Here is a 16,841-nt window from a genome sequence, read left to right as displayed (position 1 = left end):
TACACAAAACCCTGACAGCGATGTAGCCAGCTTAATACATTATTTACCAAATCCTAAAAAGAACTTTTATATAAAAATCTCCCTTTACCAGCTGAAAGGAGCAGGGGAATGACATGCCTTTTCCAGCACGCACCTCTTCAGCATCACTTTCCAACAAAGGCAGGCTTGTTTCCCATCCTGTCTCAATTAATCCTCTGTTAGCTATAACTAACCCTTCCTTTGATGTGCACAGAAAACGCTTCTCCACATCACAGCCCGAGTGAACATGCTCAGTTGCTGAACCCCGGTGTCACATGTGCGGGCCAGGGGTAAACGTAGGCTGGAAGTGAGGACACTTCCAAGCCAGTGGCGTTTCAGAACAGTTTCTAACAGGAGTAACAACAGGGGAGGGGGAAAAACCAAAAGATTTTGCTGCATTTAGAATGAAGTTTGATCCATCTGTTAAAAGAACGATTTGATTTTATGGTAGGGGAATGGGTGGCCCAAAGGCCCTTCCAGTTTGCTGTTCCTACAGAGGAGGGGTGCTGTACATTAGCTCCTTGCTTTCCTTCCTGCACCTCACGCACTTGGCTCTCCTAGTTTCATTTCCACAGAGAGTGTTAATCATTTACAGATAGTTCCTAATGCAAAAAAAATGACTGGACTCCAGAAGGCAGAACCTTCTGGTTAGCAGCATTATTCATTTAAATATAAACAACTGCTAGATTATCAGTGATGATTTAAAAACAGGAGGTCTTGCACTCTTTAAAATATTCACATGTATGTATATTGGTGCATACACCCACAAACACACAACTGGATGCATTTAATTCGCAGATGCTTCTGGTCAAAACTTTAAGATGTAAATCTGGGGATAACAAATAAACTCTTTAAAGAAATGATCTCATATGCAAATTTCTTGCAGGGGCCTGAGATATAGGCAATGGGCTCATGTTTTCCCAGCTGTCTCCCTGTGACACATTGCAGTTGCGCATTTTGATCTTTTACTACAAACTGTAACCTGGTTTAAAGTATTGGTTACCATTTTCTAGTTCATAGTGGGTGTTGACATAAGGAGTAGAGGGTCTAGTTCACAAGAATCCAAAACATCTACTACATAGTTGCCTTCTGTTGCAGAAAACATAAATCAGTTAAACTGGATGATCCTTCTAGGTACCTTTATCACCTTTTAATATTCTCTGTTGCACTTAAAGAGATAACAAGGTGGCGGGTTTTTTCCCCAGTTTTGAGTATTATTGACCTTTCAGCAAGTGTACCTTATGTGGATTCTCCCATGTAGAACTTGGTGTCTTTTTTTCCAGTATTTTAGCATTAGTATAGAATATAATCATTAGAAAGTTTCTTCTTCACAGGGATTACTATAGAGATGGCGTCATGAAGATAAATTCTGTATGCTCCCTTTCAGGAATTAAAAAAATGATGGAGAACTGAGCACCCTTTTCCTGAGTCAGATGCTATCATCTCTATGCTTTTGTAAACCACTCATTGCTTTTTAGTTTGTCCTAGTAGCCTCTGATCTGTAGTTGTTGTGGTTTAACTCCAGGCAGCAGCTCAGCCCCACACAGCCATTCGCTCACTCCTCCCCAACAAGATGAGGGAGAGAATCCGAAGGGTAAAAGCGCAAAAACTCGTGAGTTGAGCTAAAGAGAGTTTAATAGGTAAAGCAAAAGCTGCATGTGCAAGCAAAGCAAAACAAGGAATTCATTCACTACTTCCCATGGGCAGGCAGGTGTTCAGCCATTACTAGGAAAGCAGGGCTCCACCACGTGTAACAGTTACTTGGGAAGACAAATGCCATCGCTCCGAATGTCCCCCCATTCTTCTTCCCACAGCTTTTATTACTGAGCATGGTGTCATACAATATGTCAGTTGGGGTCAGCTGTCCCAGCTGTGTCCCCTCCTAACTTCTTGTGCACCCCCAGTCTACTCGCTGGCAGGGCAGCATGAGAAACAAGAAATGCCTCGATGCTGTGCAAGCACTGTTCAGTAATAACTAAAACAGGCCCATGTTATCAACGCTGTTTTCATTACAAATCCAAAGCATAGCACCATACAAACTACTATGAAGAAAATTGACTCCAGCCAAAACCGGTGCAATAGTCAAGAGGTGGAGCTAGAGTCTTGATCAGATGAAAGCTGCTATTATTTGTTTGACTGAAGCTTCTGCAGACACTACAAGCTTTGCTCCCATCATCTTGACATGATCACTGAGTCATTGCTGCATGATAACACAGACACTGAATGATAATGTTCGTGGTGCTTTAGTCACTGCAGGGAGCAAAAGATTGTCACTGAAAGAGAGAGAAACAAAGGAAAGAGATTAATGTCATTAGAAGTCAATAAATACAAGAGCCTTGTGACAATTCCAAAGCAGGGAAAAAAAAAAACAAAACAAACCCAACCCCCCCACAAAAATGGAAGAGAAACATTAAGGAATAGTAGGTTAGAGTCATAAACAAAGTAAATGGAGTCATGATCCCTTTACTCCCAAGCTGGAGCCCCAAAAAATTAAAGTAGGTTTTAATTGGGAGTTAACTATCCGGGTACAAGTCTGTTATGTACACAAAACCCATATTTTGGTTGTTTTTCACAGGAATCTCTTTCCAGTGGAGATATCCTTGGCTGTTGAAGAAAAAGGCTTCAAGTGCAATCCATATCAGCTGGCAAAATGACTTTGTTTTGAGGAGAATAAGTTAAGTCATTGGACATGTTAGCTAAGACTCTGGTGGAGATTTAGCTCCCATTAAGCTGATTTGGTTCTAGGGGATTAAATGTCAGCAAGAGCTAGAGCTAGGCTTGTCCACAAAAGGAGATGTACTTCTGTGTCACTACTTCGCCTCAGCCGGCATGAAGAAGCCACATCCAAGGAGCCAGCATTTGCTTTGCTGTGAGTCATTGCTTCCACACATGGAGGGGTTTCCTCCAAACCTTGCACTCATCATGGTCCAGACCTTGCATTCACCATAGGCCTCTGCATCACAGGGTTGTTTCTGCAGAACACAGCAGGATATGAAGGGGAATATAGCCAGAGAGTCACTGCGTGCCTCATCCAAGAGTTAAACTCCAATGATCCTGTGATTTCTCTCTGTCACAGTTCCATAATCTCTCTTCACTTCCCCATTATGGGCTAAACAGTTCATATCACCAAGCAAGGCCAAAGCTTCTAGCCTAGATGATGCAAATCAACCATGGACATCATGGAGGAGAATGCAGTTATACTGGTATAACCTCAATTTAAGCAGTACACATCTGTTTGATTTGATATTGACTGTTTACTTTTGAGCATACTCTGCAAATATCACTGCCACATTTCTTAAGATCTCTGCTCCAGGCCTGGCGTTGATTCGCGCACCAACTGGCTGTCTTTTGAATCTGCTGGCAGTACGTTTCAAAGTCCAGATTAGTCACAGAATGGAAAGGATATCTCCCAACTGTTCATATTAACAAATGCCATTCTTCTGGGACAATCTGTGGTGACATTATAAACATGAGCGTAACAGTTTATACATGTCACCAAAACTCCAAATGGAATAATCACAGCCTCCAGTTACTAGGTTAGCCAAAGGTCCTCACCTCCCTTATGACTGAAGTGCACAGTCTGCTGTTTGCTCATCTTTCTAAAGCCTTGGGTTTTGAGTTTGGTCAGATTTCTACTTGAGTCATTTGGATTCTTTTGATTCCTTCAAACAGGAGTGAATCAGTTCCAGCAGACTGTTGGAGACATGCAAGAATAAGATTCAGACATCTTTTTTTTCAATGCCCAAAGCAGACTTCAAGAGCATAGGAAGAGAAAGATCACACTTCAGCTTCAAAGAGCAATAAAGTCTTCTTTGGGTCACAAAATCATAAGGGGCCACAGTGTCACAGGTGAGATTTTATGAGAAGGGCAACTTCTATTTAAAAAATGATGTCAATGAGTATTTTCCTGTCACTTTAGCCAGACAAACTGCCTCATCAAGGAGTCAGATGAGCGCTAGGGCAAATGAAGCAGCAGAAGCACAGATTCAAGATAGGAGCAACACCATGTCTTTGGGTGGCAGCAATGTCCTAGATCCACACAGCAACCTCATGAAATCTCAGTAGCAGACAGGTGTTTGCCTGAGCAGCCAGACCTTCACCATACATTACCTTGCAACTCCCAGGCAAGGCTGTGAGACACCAAAATCAACACAGTAGCCATGGCCAATTTAATTTAAAGTCCATTATTTGCAGAGTAGTCTAGAAGTTGGGGGCAGGGAGGGCAAAGCTGTGCACTGAGCCAGACACCTCCAAAGCAGGGTAGGGATTCAGACTTGTCCCATGCCTGATATTTCCTACTCAGTGCTGACTAAGGGAAGAGGAGCACTCACCCTACTCTGCTGACTCCAGACTAAATCTGATTCTGCTGCTCTGGATCACTGTGCTGAAGAGCAGTGCCTATGTTTTAAGCCCTGTAGTCAGTGGCTGAGCTGGATATCAGACAGAGTCTGCACTATGCCCCCAAGCTTTCTGTAAGATACCATTTTGAAGCAATACAAAGCAAACTAATTTCTGCACTAGGTAGGATATGTGTAACTTGTGACTCAAGTTTCCTTGCATTTGTCTTCTGCACCCCACTTTCTGACAAATTACAAGAATTGTAATGTTCCTTATTGCCTAGAAATTTCCAAATTAACATTCTCAAACCTCTTAAAACAGATTAGCATAATTACGAAGCTCCTATTTAACTCACTGTCACCTTAATCATTAAAAAAAAAAACAAACCAAATGCACATGTTCTTTAATGTCCTCAGAAAAACTGAAAACTCATTTTACCATAGCAGCTGTTGGGAGGGGAAGCATTGAAAACAGGCTGAGATTTGGGAAAAATAGCCCAGTGAGAATCAGGGAACACGCACTCGGCAGAGCTATAGCTGGTCCTCAGCATGGCCCCAGCCCTGCAAGGGCAGTTGTTTCCAGTGTCCTGGCTGAGGTGTCCAGGAGGAGCCACCAAGACTTCTTTGGTCAAAATGAACTGTGAGTCATCAGCCTAAATAAAAGGTCTTTGCTCATCAGCTTCTGTGGCTGTCAGGCTAGGAAGCACTCATTCAAACAGCTCTGCCAGCAATGCTGAAGAGATGAAAGTGTCCAGAACAGATGGAGAATGAACTCTTCCATCAACAGCATTTGCTTTGGGTCTGTGTGCCCCAAGCTCAAAACATGGAGCTGAGTTGGTTTGCTGTATCTGCTGCCCAGCACTGTGCTGGGCTTTGGGGGGAAACTGCCACAGGGACCTGACTCCTTCCAGCCTTGGTAGGAGAAAACCAGGCAGGGTGATAGAGGCCTGCCAATAACACAGCACTAGGAAATTAGGCTGTTCTGGGACCCAGAGTAGTGCCTGGTGGAAACCAGATAAGCAGGTCACTCCTCAGGCTGGCTCGGAAAGCTGCATGCTACCTCCAGTCTTTGGGCTACTTTCCCACCCAGCATCTGTTCCAGACCTGCTGCCCCATCCCCTGCCTCCTCTATATTCAGAGGTATAAACAGTTCCATGACTTACTCCCACTCTGCTTGCAGTGATTGAAGGAAAAAAGCTACATTTCCCTAAGGAATTTGAGAGTTGTGATGATACAAACATGCTTATGGTACTGTGCAAGGGGACAGGCAAGGGGTAAGGCTCTCCTGTACTTATATCCCTTACCTTTGAGTAATTAATAGGTTCCCATGCAGCAGCTGATCTTTCTTTAACCTGGAGGCTGCAGCTTATATAAGCCGTGTGCTTATTTCACACCGGACATGTGATCTTTACATCTACAGGGACAGCTGATGTTTGGCAGGGCAGAATAGATATATGAGGTTGTAAAAAAGATATGGGTGATCCTTTCTAACCAGTGCTCTATTTTACTTTCTCGTGTCAGCTTCTCACTCACACTAAAGCTAATCGGAGCACAACCCCCAGCAGATCAGACTCACAGCTCTGGCAGAGCCTGAAAGCTTGGGTGCAAAGCTGGCCCAGCTGACATCCTGCATTTATGACCCAAAGACACACACCCTTTTCTAGCAGAGCTTAATTAAATGGGGACTAAGCCATGGAAATGCTGCTGGATTCTCAATAGCAGAACGATACCAGAAGAGTGTGAATCGGTGCTGGCAGCAACTGTTTAAAATGCTTCTTCATTATAAGCTTTGACTTTTGGATTCCCTATGACTGATTCAAAAAAGGTGTATTTGAGAGGCTGAACAAAGTCCTCTTCCTAACTTTTGATTTATAATGGCTGAAAATAACGTACATTTCTTACGTAAGAAAACAGTATGCATTTTTTCCCATACACATTCCCCCATAAGATAAAGGAAACAGAAACTGTGTGAACTCTGGAATCTGACAGGTAAAGAACAACACAGTGAAATGGAGTCAGTGTTTTGATACCCTTGTTTGCTTTCAGTGAACAGTTTTAGAATAAGGAGCTGGGGTGGGGAGAGGAAAAACTTTTTGCCATAGTCTTCACAGATGAGTACAGCAGCAGAGAGCTGGGTGAGGACATGTTTGTCTCTACTCTCCCCATGCTCAGGGACTGGTTTACCAATTAACATCTGCAGTCCATCAGGGAGTAGACTGTAGCATGAGGTATCCTACAGAGACTGAGAAAATGGCAATAAAAATGGCATCAAATGGCCAGTACAGAACACTTGAAGTGGAAAAAAAATGAAGGGTTTGCCTTCACCTTTAATAGCCTGATAATATCTGGTGGTTGCTTCTCGCAGAGGAAAGCTGCCCTGGTTGAAACCCATGTGCGCTGTGACCATGCTGCCCTTTTGGCTCCCACTCGCACTTCCATGGACACCTTGGCTTGCTCTAGAGCTTTCCCTGATTGAAAACCGTGGTTGGAAATGTCATTGTTTAAGTGCTTAAAGTATCCTGGTGAATGTTTGTAAGATATGCCATGACAACTCTTTTCTCTGGTGGCAGTGCCAGCTGAAGAGGCCCTCACTGTTTCTGGGGTGCTTCCTCTGCCAAGGGAAATGGAGAAATAATCTTCTTCTCCATGGTGGCAGCTCCCTGCCCTCCTGCACTGGGTCTCTCACAGCACAGGGGCAGCAGCCCCGGCAGAAGTACCAGCAGGGACTGTGCTGCCACTGGCAGAAACCGGGACCAAACCATGCTCTCACCTTGCTGAGGCTCATTGGCACTAGGCATCAAGCCCTTAGCAAGGTGGGGTGAGTTGAAGCACTGAAGACTTTCTCCTTGAACAGAATGAGCTAAAAACCTTAATTGTGGCACTTCACACAAAATCTAGATTTCATCTATACGATAGAAGGCGGCATAGAAAGACCTCACAATGATGTGTTTAATCTGTGGGATTTCTCATCGCCCCTGATAGCAGCCACCACCGCCTGCTGATTAGAGCACATGAAGGATCAGGTTTCCTGGCTGCACATACTCGCCACCTGCACGTATGGCCTGTGACAGGCTGTGATATATTGTCATGGAACAAGAGGCCACGGATCCATCTGAAGGAGCTGTCAACATTTTAAACCTCAAATAAGGAGCCAAAATGATTTATTGCCACAACCCACAAAATAAAACAATCTCTCGAGGTGAGTGTCTGGGCAGCCAGTAATAACTCCGAGTTTTTAAGAGACAGGCAAAGGAGGAAAAAGAAGCAGAAATGAAATGAATTTCCACCTCCAGCTCAGCTTCCGCACTTGAACAACTACACACAGTGACTACACACAACAGCCGTGCGAACTACTGAGTTATGGAAGAAGTATTACATCCAAGCTTTCATTGACTATTGCCACCCAGCTCTTTTCTCCTTCTCTGATACAAAGTCAAACCAAGATCAATATTGTAGTTAATAATCTCAACTGACCTTGCAAAATGCTTTTGTCCAGGAACAATGATATTGGAAATAAAGAAACAATTTTTGGGAAGTGCTGAAGGAAATAAGAAAGAATTAAACTTGAAGCAATTACATACACTTTCTATTAAGCAGACCAAATCCACATGTGGTGGCTTCTTATGTTCGTTAGTCCAGCAGACCCAAAAATATTACAATAATATTAGTTTGTCAGGAAATACTTCACGTAACTAAGTACATATTTCATCAGATTTTACTGCATCATTAAACACGCCCATGTCCCATGACAAACAATGCAGGGCTGAGACAGGGAAGGCTGTGGGAGCACAGGATCCTGTGTTGCAGGTTTCAGAGGTGCAGTTCCTTGAGCAGCATCAACCAAGCTACATCCACGTTGATGCCAAGGAGAAGTCCTACCTCCACCCTTGTTTCCCATGACCACGCATTCCCCCTGCTACCCTCATGCCGACAGCTAGCACCAATTAGCCTGATCAGGGACCTGGCAGGAGAATAACCGCAATTAAAAAAACACAAAGAAATGTAATGCCAGCACAGGGAAGCATTATACTACACAGCCATGTGGACACAGGCACTTTAACTTCTTCCAGGGAGTTGCATGTTTACAGACATTGTTTAAGGCTTACTCTAGTGCCACGGATTTCCCTAATGCGTGTGTCAGATCTGCTGATCCCATGTGAATGTCTCTGATGCCCACGTGGCACTAGGCAGCTGTGACTGGAAGCCATGATGAGCCCCTCATATCTAGGGGGTCTTGAAAGGCAATCTTACTCTTTCACCTCCTGCTGGTTTGTGGAGCTGAAGGGGCTGAAAAATATCCCCCCCTGAAAGCCATTCGCCTCAGCTTTCCTGGGATGTTTCCAGGCAGATGAGAGCTAGTGCAGTTATGGTCTCTTGTAGGGGCAGAAAACAAAGAGCTCCTCTTCAAACCAAACCAAAAGGATGAAATGGCCTCAAAAAAAGGGGAAGGGAAAGAGCCCCATGTGAAGACCTGAAACTGGGCTGATCCACTGAATCACAGCCAGGATAGCCAGGAATGGAGGGAGGAAATGTTTACTGATATTTCCAGAAATGTAAAATGTGAAAATGAGGGTGCACAGAAGAAATTAACTATTGGGAAAATGAAGGTTGGCAGCAACACATGACCCATAGTTACCCATTACCTGCTCCAAAGCCTCAACTCTACAAGTAAATGGAAGCACAGAAAATCAGTCTTGCCTGCAGATACCCAAGCAACACTAAAAAATGATTCAGGTCTTCCCAGAAAACTACCAGGCTTAAAACACAGCAATCCTCACACAACCACCCCAAGAAGTAGAGGAGCAGGGCTGGGATGTTTTGCAAGCAAACCAATAACCCCACCGTGACGTGGAGGTGGGTGTCCCCATGCCAAGGGAGTTCCCTATTGCTGCCTTCCTCCGGCAGCTCTGCAAGCACTCCCAGCCCCAGGGCCCTAACTCCCAAACCCACAGTAACCCTTGGCTCCACAGTCTTGTCTCCCATAAAAGAACCCAGCTCTGGTCCTGGGAAGCACTGCCACCAACCATCGACCAGGAGTCATGCTGCTCTGGGGACCCAAGCACAGGAATTCACAGTTTTTCCTTCCCTCTGATAACATGGGGCTGAGAAATGCCTCCTGCCATCTGGATAGCAGTAGCAAATGCAGAATCCAGAGGGGAAAGTTTTTGGGACCTTCCCCGGGTTATGACCTGCTACTGGGCTGCTCACAGAGAAAGGAGAGCAGTTAGTTGCAAGCCATTTTATGCACAATTTATACCAATACTTTACATCGTAAAACAGTGGTTTGCTTCTTATGCAGTGAAAAACAAGAATGTAGAGTATCCTCCAATGCATCCTAGTTTGTGAAGCAAAAAGCAGGGAAAAGGTAAAGGGTTTAATCAACCTCCAATTCATTTTTATTGTTAGCAGATGCTACAACTTGCTAGTTCTTGGGGGCCGCTTCAGTCTCTCTTTTGCAGTTGCCCAAATACATTGTTAGCACTGACAGCAACAGAAACACCGATGACAAAAACCAGTGATGCTCTAGTGCAGAACAGCACAGCTCTCTGCCCGGTTCCTACTCAGAAAGGACTGCCTGGAGGGGGAAGCCAGGGCAGCACGGGCTGAACAACGGGGTGAAGAGGGAGCAGGTGTCAGCAGCAAATGGGCGCTGGAAGGGGGCTCTTTGGAGGACAGTGGGGAGAGGCTGAAATTATTATCCCGCTCTCCCCACGCCCACTCGTCGTTCCGCAGCACAGTGCTGCACAGCAGGCACTTACCTTGTGTGTGCTGTACCAGGGGCCGGAGAGGGGCCCGCTCCCGGCTCCCGGCCCCCCAAAGGTTGTGTTCCAGGATGCCCACTCTGAAACGGGGAGGATGCCCATGTCCCTGCCCTCAGGCCCCGGCCACTGGCCGTGCCATGCGCTGTCACACCAGTGGGGACGGGTGGCTGCGAGGGGAGGTGAGCAGGAGCAGGACGTGGCACCCGCTTCCTGGTGTGGGAAAGGCTGCTCGCGGGGGTCACCCCGCACGCAGGTGTGTGCGGCCGAGGGCTGCGGCTGCCGGTGGGCACCAGGACACCCTCGGCTGGGGAGTATTTGTAGCGTAGGGGAGGAAGGGCAACTTGGCAGAAAGTTTTGCTGCTCCTTCCCAGGGCATTCAGGTGCCTTTTTTTTCCTCTCTCTCACTTCCCCAATGCCCCACCCTGCTCTGAAAAGGTAGCCTGGGAATTTAACTCCTTCAAATCAGTGCCTAAATCTAATGGTCAATTATGAATTCCTCAGTGCTAGGTTACAAGAGCTGGAAGTTGTTGTTCCCATATGCATGTAGTCACTTGCACAAATGCTTACTTCTGCCATGTATTCTTCGCTTGTATGTATTTCCTTGCAGAGGTTGCAGGCAATGGGTTTGTTCCCAGGCTGTGGCTTTATCCATTCATTCTGTTAGTTTTGATTTAATCACTTAAGCTCTCCTGGGGAAAACAACAACTAAAAGAGCTCCTTAAATGGAGAGTAGGAGCTAGCAAGGTAGGAGCTTGGCAGAATTACATGGGAGACAGAAATAGGCTTCTAGAGAAGCACAGAAAGAACAAATTAAGCCACTGCATCTTCAGGCTCTGGACGGGATAACTGCTTGTAATCTAGAGAGCTCATACTGTACCTCGGAGGTATTGGGTTGTATTAGTTTATCCTGTTGGTCATCTGTGCCTGAAAATATCCAAAGTCCTGACAATTACTGGAGCAGACAAGTAATTCTGCTCCACCTGCTACAGCAGAGTTTTCTCCTACTCTTAAGAGGAAGATGTGGGACTGATTGCTTAGTTCCATTGGGACTGGTGGTCCTCCCATCAGCAAGAGACATCAGGAGAGAAGAGAACAAGTCAGCAAGCGGGAGAGCAGGCTGGGGAGTGAGCTTCCAGCAGGTGAGGAGACATGATACCTAATAGAAACGAGCAGCAGCAAAGTTGACTGGAGAGAGAGAAATGAGGATACAGCTCCTCGGTATGCTTAACTTGTTCGAAGATGGAAGGAACATGCAATTACAGGAAAGAAACTGAAGTTAAATCAATACTCTCCTACTTGACTACACAAACAATGCCTGCATTAGCCACAAGGATGTTATTTGAAACCTGCCAGAAGGTAACATAGGAAAGGCAGAAGTGGGACGGTAGTGCTTCAGTTAGATGATGATATAACACCCCAAAATACAAAACCTTGCCTTATAACAAGAACTGTTTTGTTCTTGTGGCCTAACTTGAAATACCAGTTTCTGTGATCGCAGCCCCACTGAGTTCTCTGTAAATATTGGAGCTAGCTGCAGCCATGTATACGTAGGTACACTGAAAAAAACCAGCTCCAATATTTCACGGCTATGTAAATTGCTGCAGACTATTTTTACAGCATTGTGTAATTATTCTCTGGAGTCTAAGCTTACATGTAAAAAAAAAAGTTTCTAGGCAATTTGGCTTATGGTTGCAAAAAAACCCTTTAAAGTGGAACGGGAGTGTAAACTGCTGCAGTGATATTTCCCCAGTCTAGAGAGAGTTGAAACAATAGCTCAGAGGGAAGTGTGAATGGACCCATTCTTCTAGCTGCAGTGCTAAACTGGAAGTCTGCTGACAATTTAAGTGTCAACATCAGCTACTTCAAGGCGGATCATTTTAGCAGAAACACCAGGCTAATGTTCTTATTTGTCATCCTCAATTTGCACTTGTTGGATAGCAGATCCTGGGGCGAAGAGGAAAAGCAGCAACTGGTTGTCAAAGGTTGCTGGGCTGAGGAAAGTTCTCCTGTTCCTCTGCCTCCTTCACCCACAGTCACCTCTGCCCCAGCTCCAAATGGGGAGCAGAGGTGGACGCTTCCCCAGGCTGGAGAAGTTGTCTTTGGTAGCCAAAAGACGCAGCGGTCCCCACCAGCCTGCTAGTGATCTCTGCAGTATGGTTCTCTGTTGCCAAAAATGCACAAACTGGTAAGAGATTGAAAAGGAGTGTAAGGGGAGTGGGAGGAGAGGAGCAGCCCGAAATATCTCTTGAGGACAGTTCTTGTTGTTTTGCTTCATTCTTGTTGGTTCACTGCCTAAAATACAAATGTGACTGTGGTTTTCTCTTGCATAAGAAAGCTATTGGAACAGGTTCTCTGTAATGTTGTCTACGTGGAGCCCTTGTTGAATTTTGAAGTTGATCTAGCAGTGATGGATCGCTGTTCTGCACTGGGTCCAGACATGCCCACTCCGTCTCAACATGCCAGGGGCCCTTATGGCATCCTTTGTTTATTAAAAATCTCTGATTGTCTTGCATGTATAAGAGTCCAAAGTTATTCAGATGAATTTAACCTTTCTTTATGTTGTAAACCAGCCCTATTAAGAAAGTAAGCAGCCTTTTAGAAACAATTTCTGCTCAGTTACCACCCTCCGTTAGAAAAACCAACTGTACAAATGTCCCTATACTTCTGCATTGCTGTTATCAGGCTGAAAGTGATGCTAAGGTGATTGCCATAAAGGTATTAAAGCCCTTGGGGCTGACACTTAAAATATTCTGAAGAAATGTCCCATAGAGTGGAAGCAGAAGATCAGATCTGCAGGATGTTTTGACTGAGAACATTATTTCCAGTTTTCAGTGGCGCTCAGCTGTGCTGCAAGCTTCTGCCCACAGTCAAGTTCTGTTTGAGGGTCCCTCAAAGCAGGGGTGTCCTCTGCCAGGTGGGCCAGCAGAATAGACTAGAGCCATTTCAAAACCATGGAAATATAAGGTGTTTTCAACGGGCACCACAATACATTAGCAAAACAGCATAGCAGAGATCTGGCACCAGAGTCAGGGTCACATCACTGGGGACGTGTTCAGAACATACCATGTATGATTCCCCGCGTGTGTATTTCCAGTTGTTGTCCTTGTTGTACTGTGGGGAATCTGGGGTAGCTCAAGAAATACCTCAGGGAAAGTGTCTTCAGAAAGGTGACCTGACTTGCTATTGCTGGCTCTGTCTGTCTTTACACCTGGGCAAAGGCAACAGAAGTACAGGTTTGTGTCTGGCTGTGGTGGCTGACCCACATAAGAATCAGGACAGGACTGATTCTCCCTGTGAGTAGCATCTCTCTCCCTCTGAGCAGCACACAGCAGGAGGTAGCACCTGTGAAGGTGGAGTAGATGCTGCTTGAGCTGGTTTGCTAGAAAATCTCAAGGTTGACTAAACTGAGTAATCTGCAAGGTGGCAATCTTTGACTCCTCCCATCCTATTGCCAGTCATTTTGGGGTAGAAGAGAAGGGGCTACACAGCCTGAGAAATGACATCCACCCTCTCTTGTCATCAGGCTCTTAACAGCTTGGGTTACTTCTGAGCAATGGAGACACAAGAGACTTTTGTGGGTTTTAATTGCATGGATTCCCTTACTTTGATGCTGTATTTCTACCTGATATTCTTTGGCCAACCATGGGTCTTTGTCAACAGAAGGTGATGTTCCTCTGTTGGGTCACAAGGCTTTGGAGACTGCAATGGGTGCTTTGTTAACCTCAGGTTCAGATGATCTGGGACAGTGCTTGATCCACGTGTATCCCTGAACTCTGGCTTGTCTGATATTGGGACCACATAAATCAACAGAGTCATTATGCAGTTTCCTGCCTCTAGTTGCTTTAGCCTCCTGAAGTCATCCATGGATAGCTTGACCTAGCACCAGGGTCACTTCATTTCAGATACTCAGTGCACTTGTGTGTCTGAAGAAGAAACAAGAGGGCCTTTTGTGTTTGCTTGCCCATGTCCCATCAGTTCTCTGAGCTTACATTTCGTCGCTATAGATGAACAACATTCTTAGCTGAGGAGAGCCCACATCCTTGACTACTGGGCTCTGGTCACAGTTACCAAGGCTCCCTAAGCCAGAAAATGAAAGAGGTTATGGCTTCCTCCTCTGTCAAATAGGAAAACAGCCCTTCCTCCAGGGTACCTAGGTGTCCCACCACCATCTGCTCTCCACTGTGAGGACAGAGCCCAGGTGATGGGAAGTTCACTGCTGGGATGGATGGTCCCAGCTGGGTAATACAGGCGAAAGCTGAAGATCTTGCCTTCACTTGCTGCTCAGAGGACATGGCTGCTAGTGCCAGATTAGTGCAAAAAGTGCTAAGCTTGTGCAGGATGATCAGACATGTTTCCAAGTTAAATGTCTACACGCGGACTTTTGCTGGGTCAGTTCCCGTGTGTAAGGCTGTACCTGAAGGCCTGAACCTGTGAGCAGAGGAATCTGCCTGGGGTGGGTTCCAGGCAGGGTATACTGTGTAGTCTTAGTGCAGGACAATGTGTGGAAGATGTGTACAGACAGTCTGTTGATTTTTACAAGCAGCTTTCATCTCCCTTCCCCCAGCAGCTTTTCAAGTCCATGGTGCAAGTATGTACTATGCCATATGCTATCAATTACAGTCCTGACTGGAAGTTGCTTTCCATCTTGAAGTCTACAAATGTATGAAAAACAGGAGTCCTGGAATCAAGATGTACATTACAGACCTTGGAGAAGGCTTTTGTCCTTCCTTTCTGGATGGTGGATCAGTGAGAGATTTGTAGGCTTTGGACATTTTCATTTTTGCATTTTAGACCCTACCAATTTAGGCTTAATCCTGATCCTTTTAAAATCAATGGCAAAGTTCCCACTGACTTCAAAAGAGACGGCCTGAGCTCTCAAATACTTTAAAGAACAATTTTAAACAAACAAACCTAAGATGGATAAGAATTGCATTTTCTCTCTCTATTAGGCATGCAACTTATTTTCTCCAAATGTAAACGTTACCTGGAGAGCTAAGCAGTGATGTGTTTTTTATTATTTCTTTAGGAGGCTACAGTACCCAAAGTATATTCCATACATACTTCTTCATTTAGGAGCCAAACATAGCTATGTAAAGTGAGCAGCTTGTTTACAGTAGGCCCTCATGGCTTGCTATCAAATTAGTGGCAAATCAGGACTGTAGTAAACAGAGGTCAAAGATCAAACCCACAATTTCACATAAAATTCCAGACCATGTACACAAAATTTAAAATGCAAAATCTTCAAATCACAAGACCATCAACTGCTCTTAAAACTAATCAAAAGCAGGATAAGGACTGGAGGAAATGAAATTTAAACATGATTTTAATCCAAATTTTAATGGAACAGCTACATCATGGGTATCTTTTAACCATGACAGCTGACTCCGTGCTACTTATTCTCACTTGCCATGAAACAAGGTTTTGGTGCATCTCACTGGCTATTCATACATGCCATTTTGCTTCTTTTTCTCCAATTTGAAATAAAGATAAAATAAATTACATGAGAAGTGTTACCACCTAAGACTTTACAGTGGCTCTGTTCCTGCTAAAGCCCATGGTAGTTTTGCATCCCTCATTTTTAGTGCAGTGATTCTCTGTGCTGGGAATGGGAAATGGTAAGATGCCATTTGCTCTGTTTTGCACTGGAATGACTGTTTGAATGCAGTCAGGTCCCTTGGCTGGTGGTCCCTTCCTTACCTGAAGGCCAGTGCCCACCTAAGTGTCTCACAAGAGATCCAGGAGCATGCCAGTCCCATATGTGTGTGTTAGACTAATCCCCAGTCTGAAGTGGTCTGGGAGGAATCCTGTTTCTGGACCCAACTAAGGGAAAATAAGAATGCAGACTCCTTAAAACCGAAACTTATTTGTTTAACGAAGATTTGGTTACTGAATGCCACCAGATGTCAGCATACACTATATGATTAAAAGCAAGTGTCTAAGACCTCTGAGAAGTGAGCAGTGATAAAACTGCCTTTTGCCTCATGGAAATGATGTACCGGATCAGCTTTGCTGTGGGAAAAATTATGGCAGGGATTAGCTGGAAGAAATTGTCTGTGAGGTTTTGCTCGAATATCTGCTCAATTATTCCATCCTTGGGGGGTGCCCATCTGCCTTCCCTTCACCCCTTCTCCCCACTCACAGGCCTGCGAGACGCCTGGATCAGCCCTGTCCCCAGGCTACACCTTCCTGGGGTTTCCCAGCACGGGTGCAAAGACCTGCATCTTCCTCGGATCCAGGGCAAGGGGAGGAACTTGCTAGGGATCCAGAGACCTGCTTTTCATACAGGTAGTTAGGGAATATACACCTCGACCCCACAAACCGCAGCAGTATCTGCTCTGACTATGTAGGAACATGAGAACTCGCTGAGGAGGTGGGCACAGAGAGTGACTAGTGACGGCTTAGGGAAAAAAATATGAGTTTTGCAGGAAAAGTGTGGTGGGATTTTTTTTTTCCTGACATACTCCTTCCTACTCTGGCAAACACCGGAAAGCCAAAGCTGTTCTTTGGGTCATCCAGTTGAATACCTGCTCAAAACAAGTTTTAGACTATAATCTATGTATATGAGGGTTCTATTTTCTCCTACTGAAATCAATGACACAGCTCTTCAGAGTAAGGGCGAACCTTGGGAACCTGCAGCCAGGCTTCTTCCCTGTCTCTTCTTACCTGTTTTATAGCAGGACCTGTAACACAACCAAACATGCCCAGTCTTCGGCCTGATGGCTTG

General features: G+C 45.1%; 1 protein-coding gene across 1 annotated transcript in view; it reads right to left on the bottom strand.

The window, feature by feature from the left end:
• Positions 1-10,219, bottom strand: part of NIPAL2 (NIPA like domain containing 2) — a 51,110-nt gene extending 40,891 nt beyond the window's left edge. Inside the window, exon 1 of the mRNA XM_072851161.1 lies at positions 10,115-10,219. Within this exon, the coding sequence (XP_072707262.1) occupies positions 10,115-10,219 (105 nt within the window). The remainder of the gene's footprint in view (positions 1-10,114) is intronic.
• Positions 10,220-16,841: the final 6,622 nt, after the last annotated feature.

The sequence above is a fragment of the Ciconia boyciana genome, chromosome 2 (genome assembly GCF_034638445.1).
Source record: "Ciconia boyciana chromosome 2, ASM3463844v1, whole genome shotgun sequence".
NCBI lineage: Eukaryota > Metazoa > Chordata > Aves > Ciconiiformes > Ciconiidae > Ciconia > Ciconia boyciana.
Note: the sequence above shows the minus strand (reverse complement) of the source record. Positions and strands in the feature narration are given on the sequence as shown.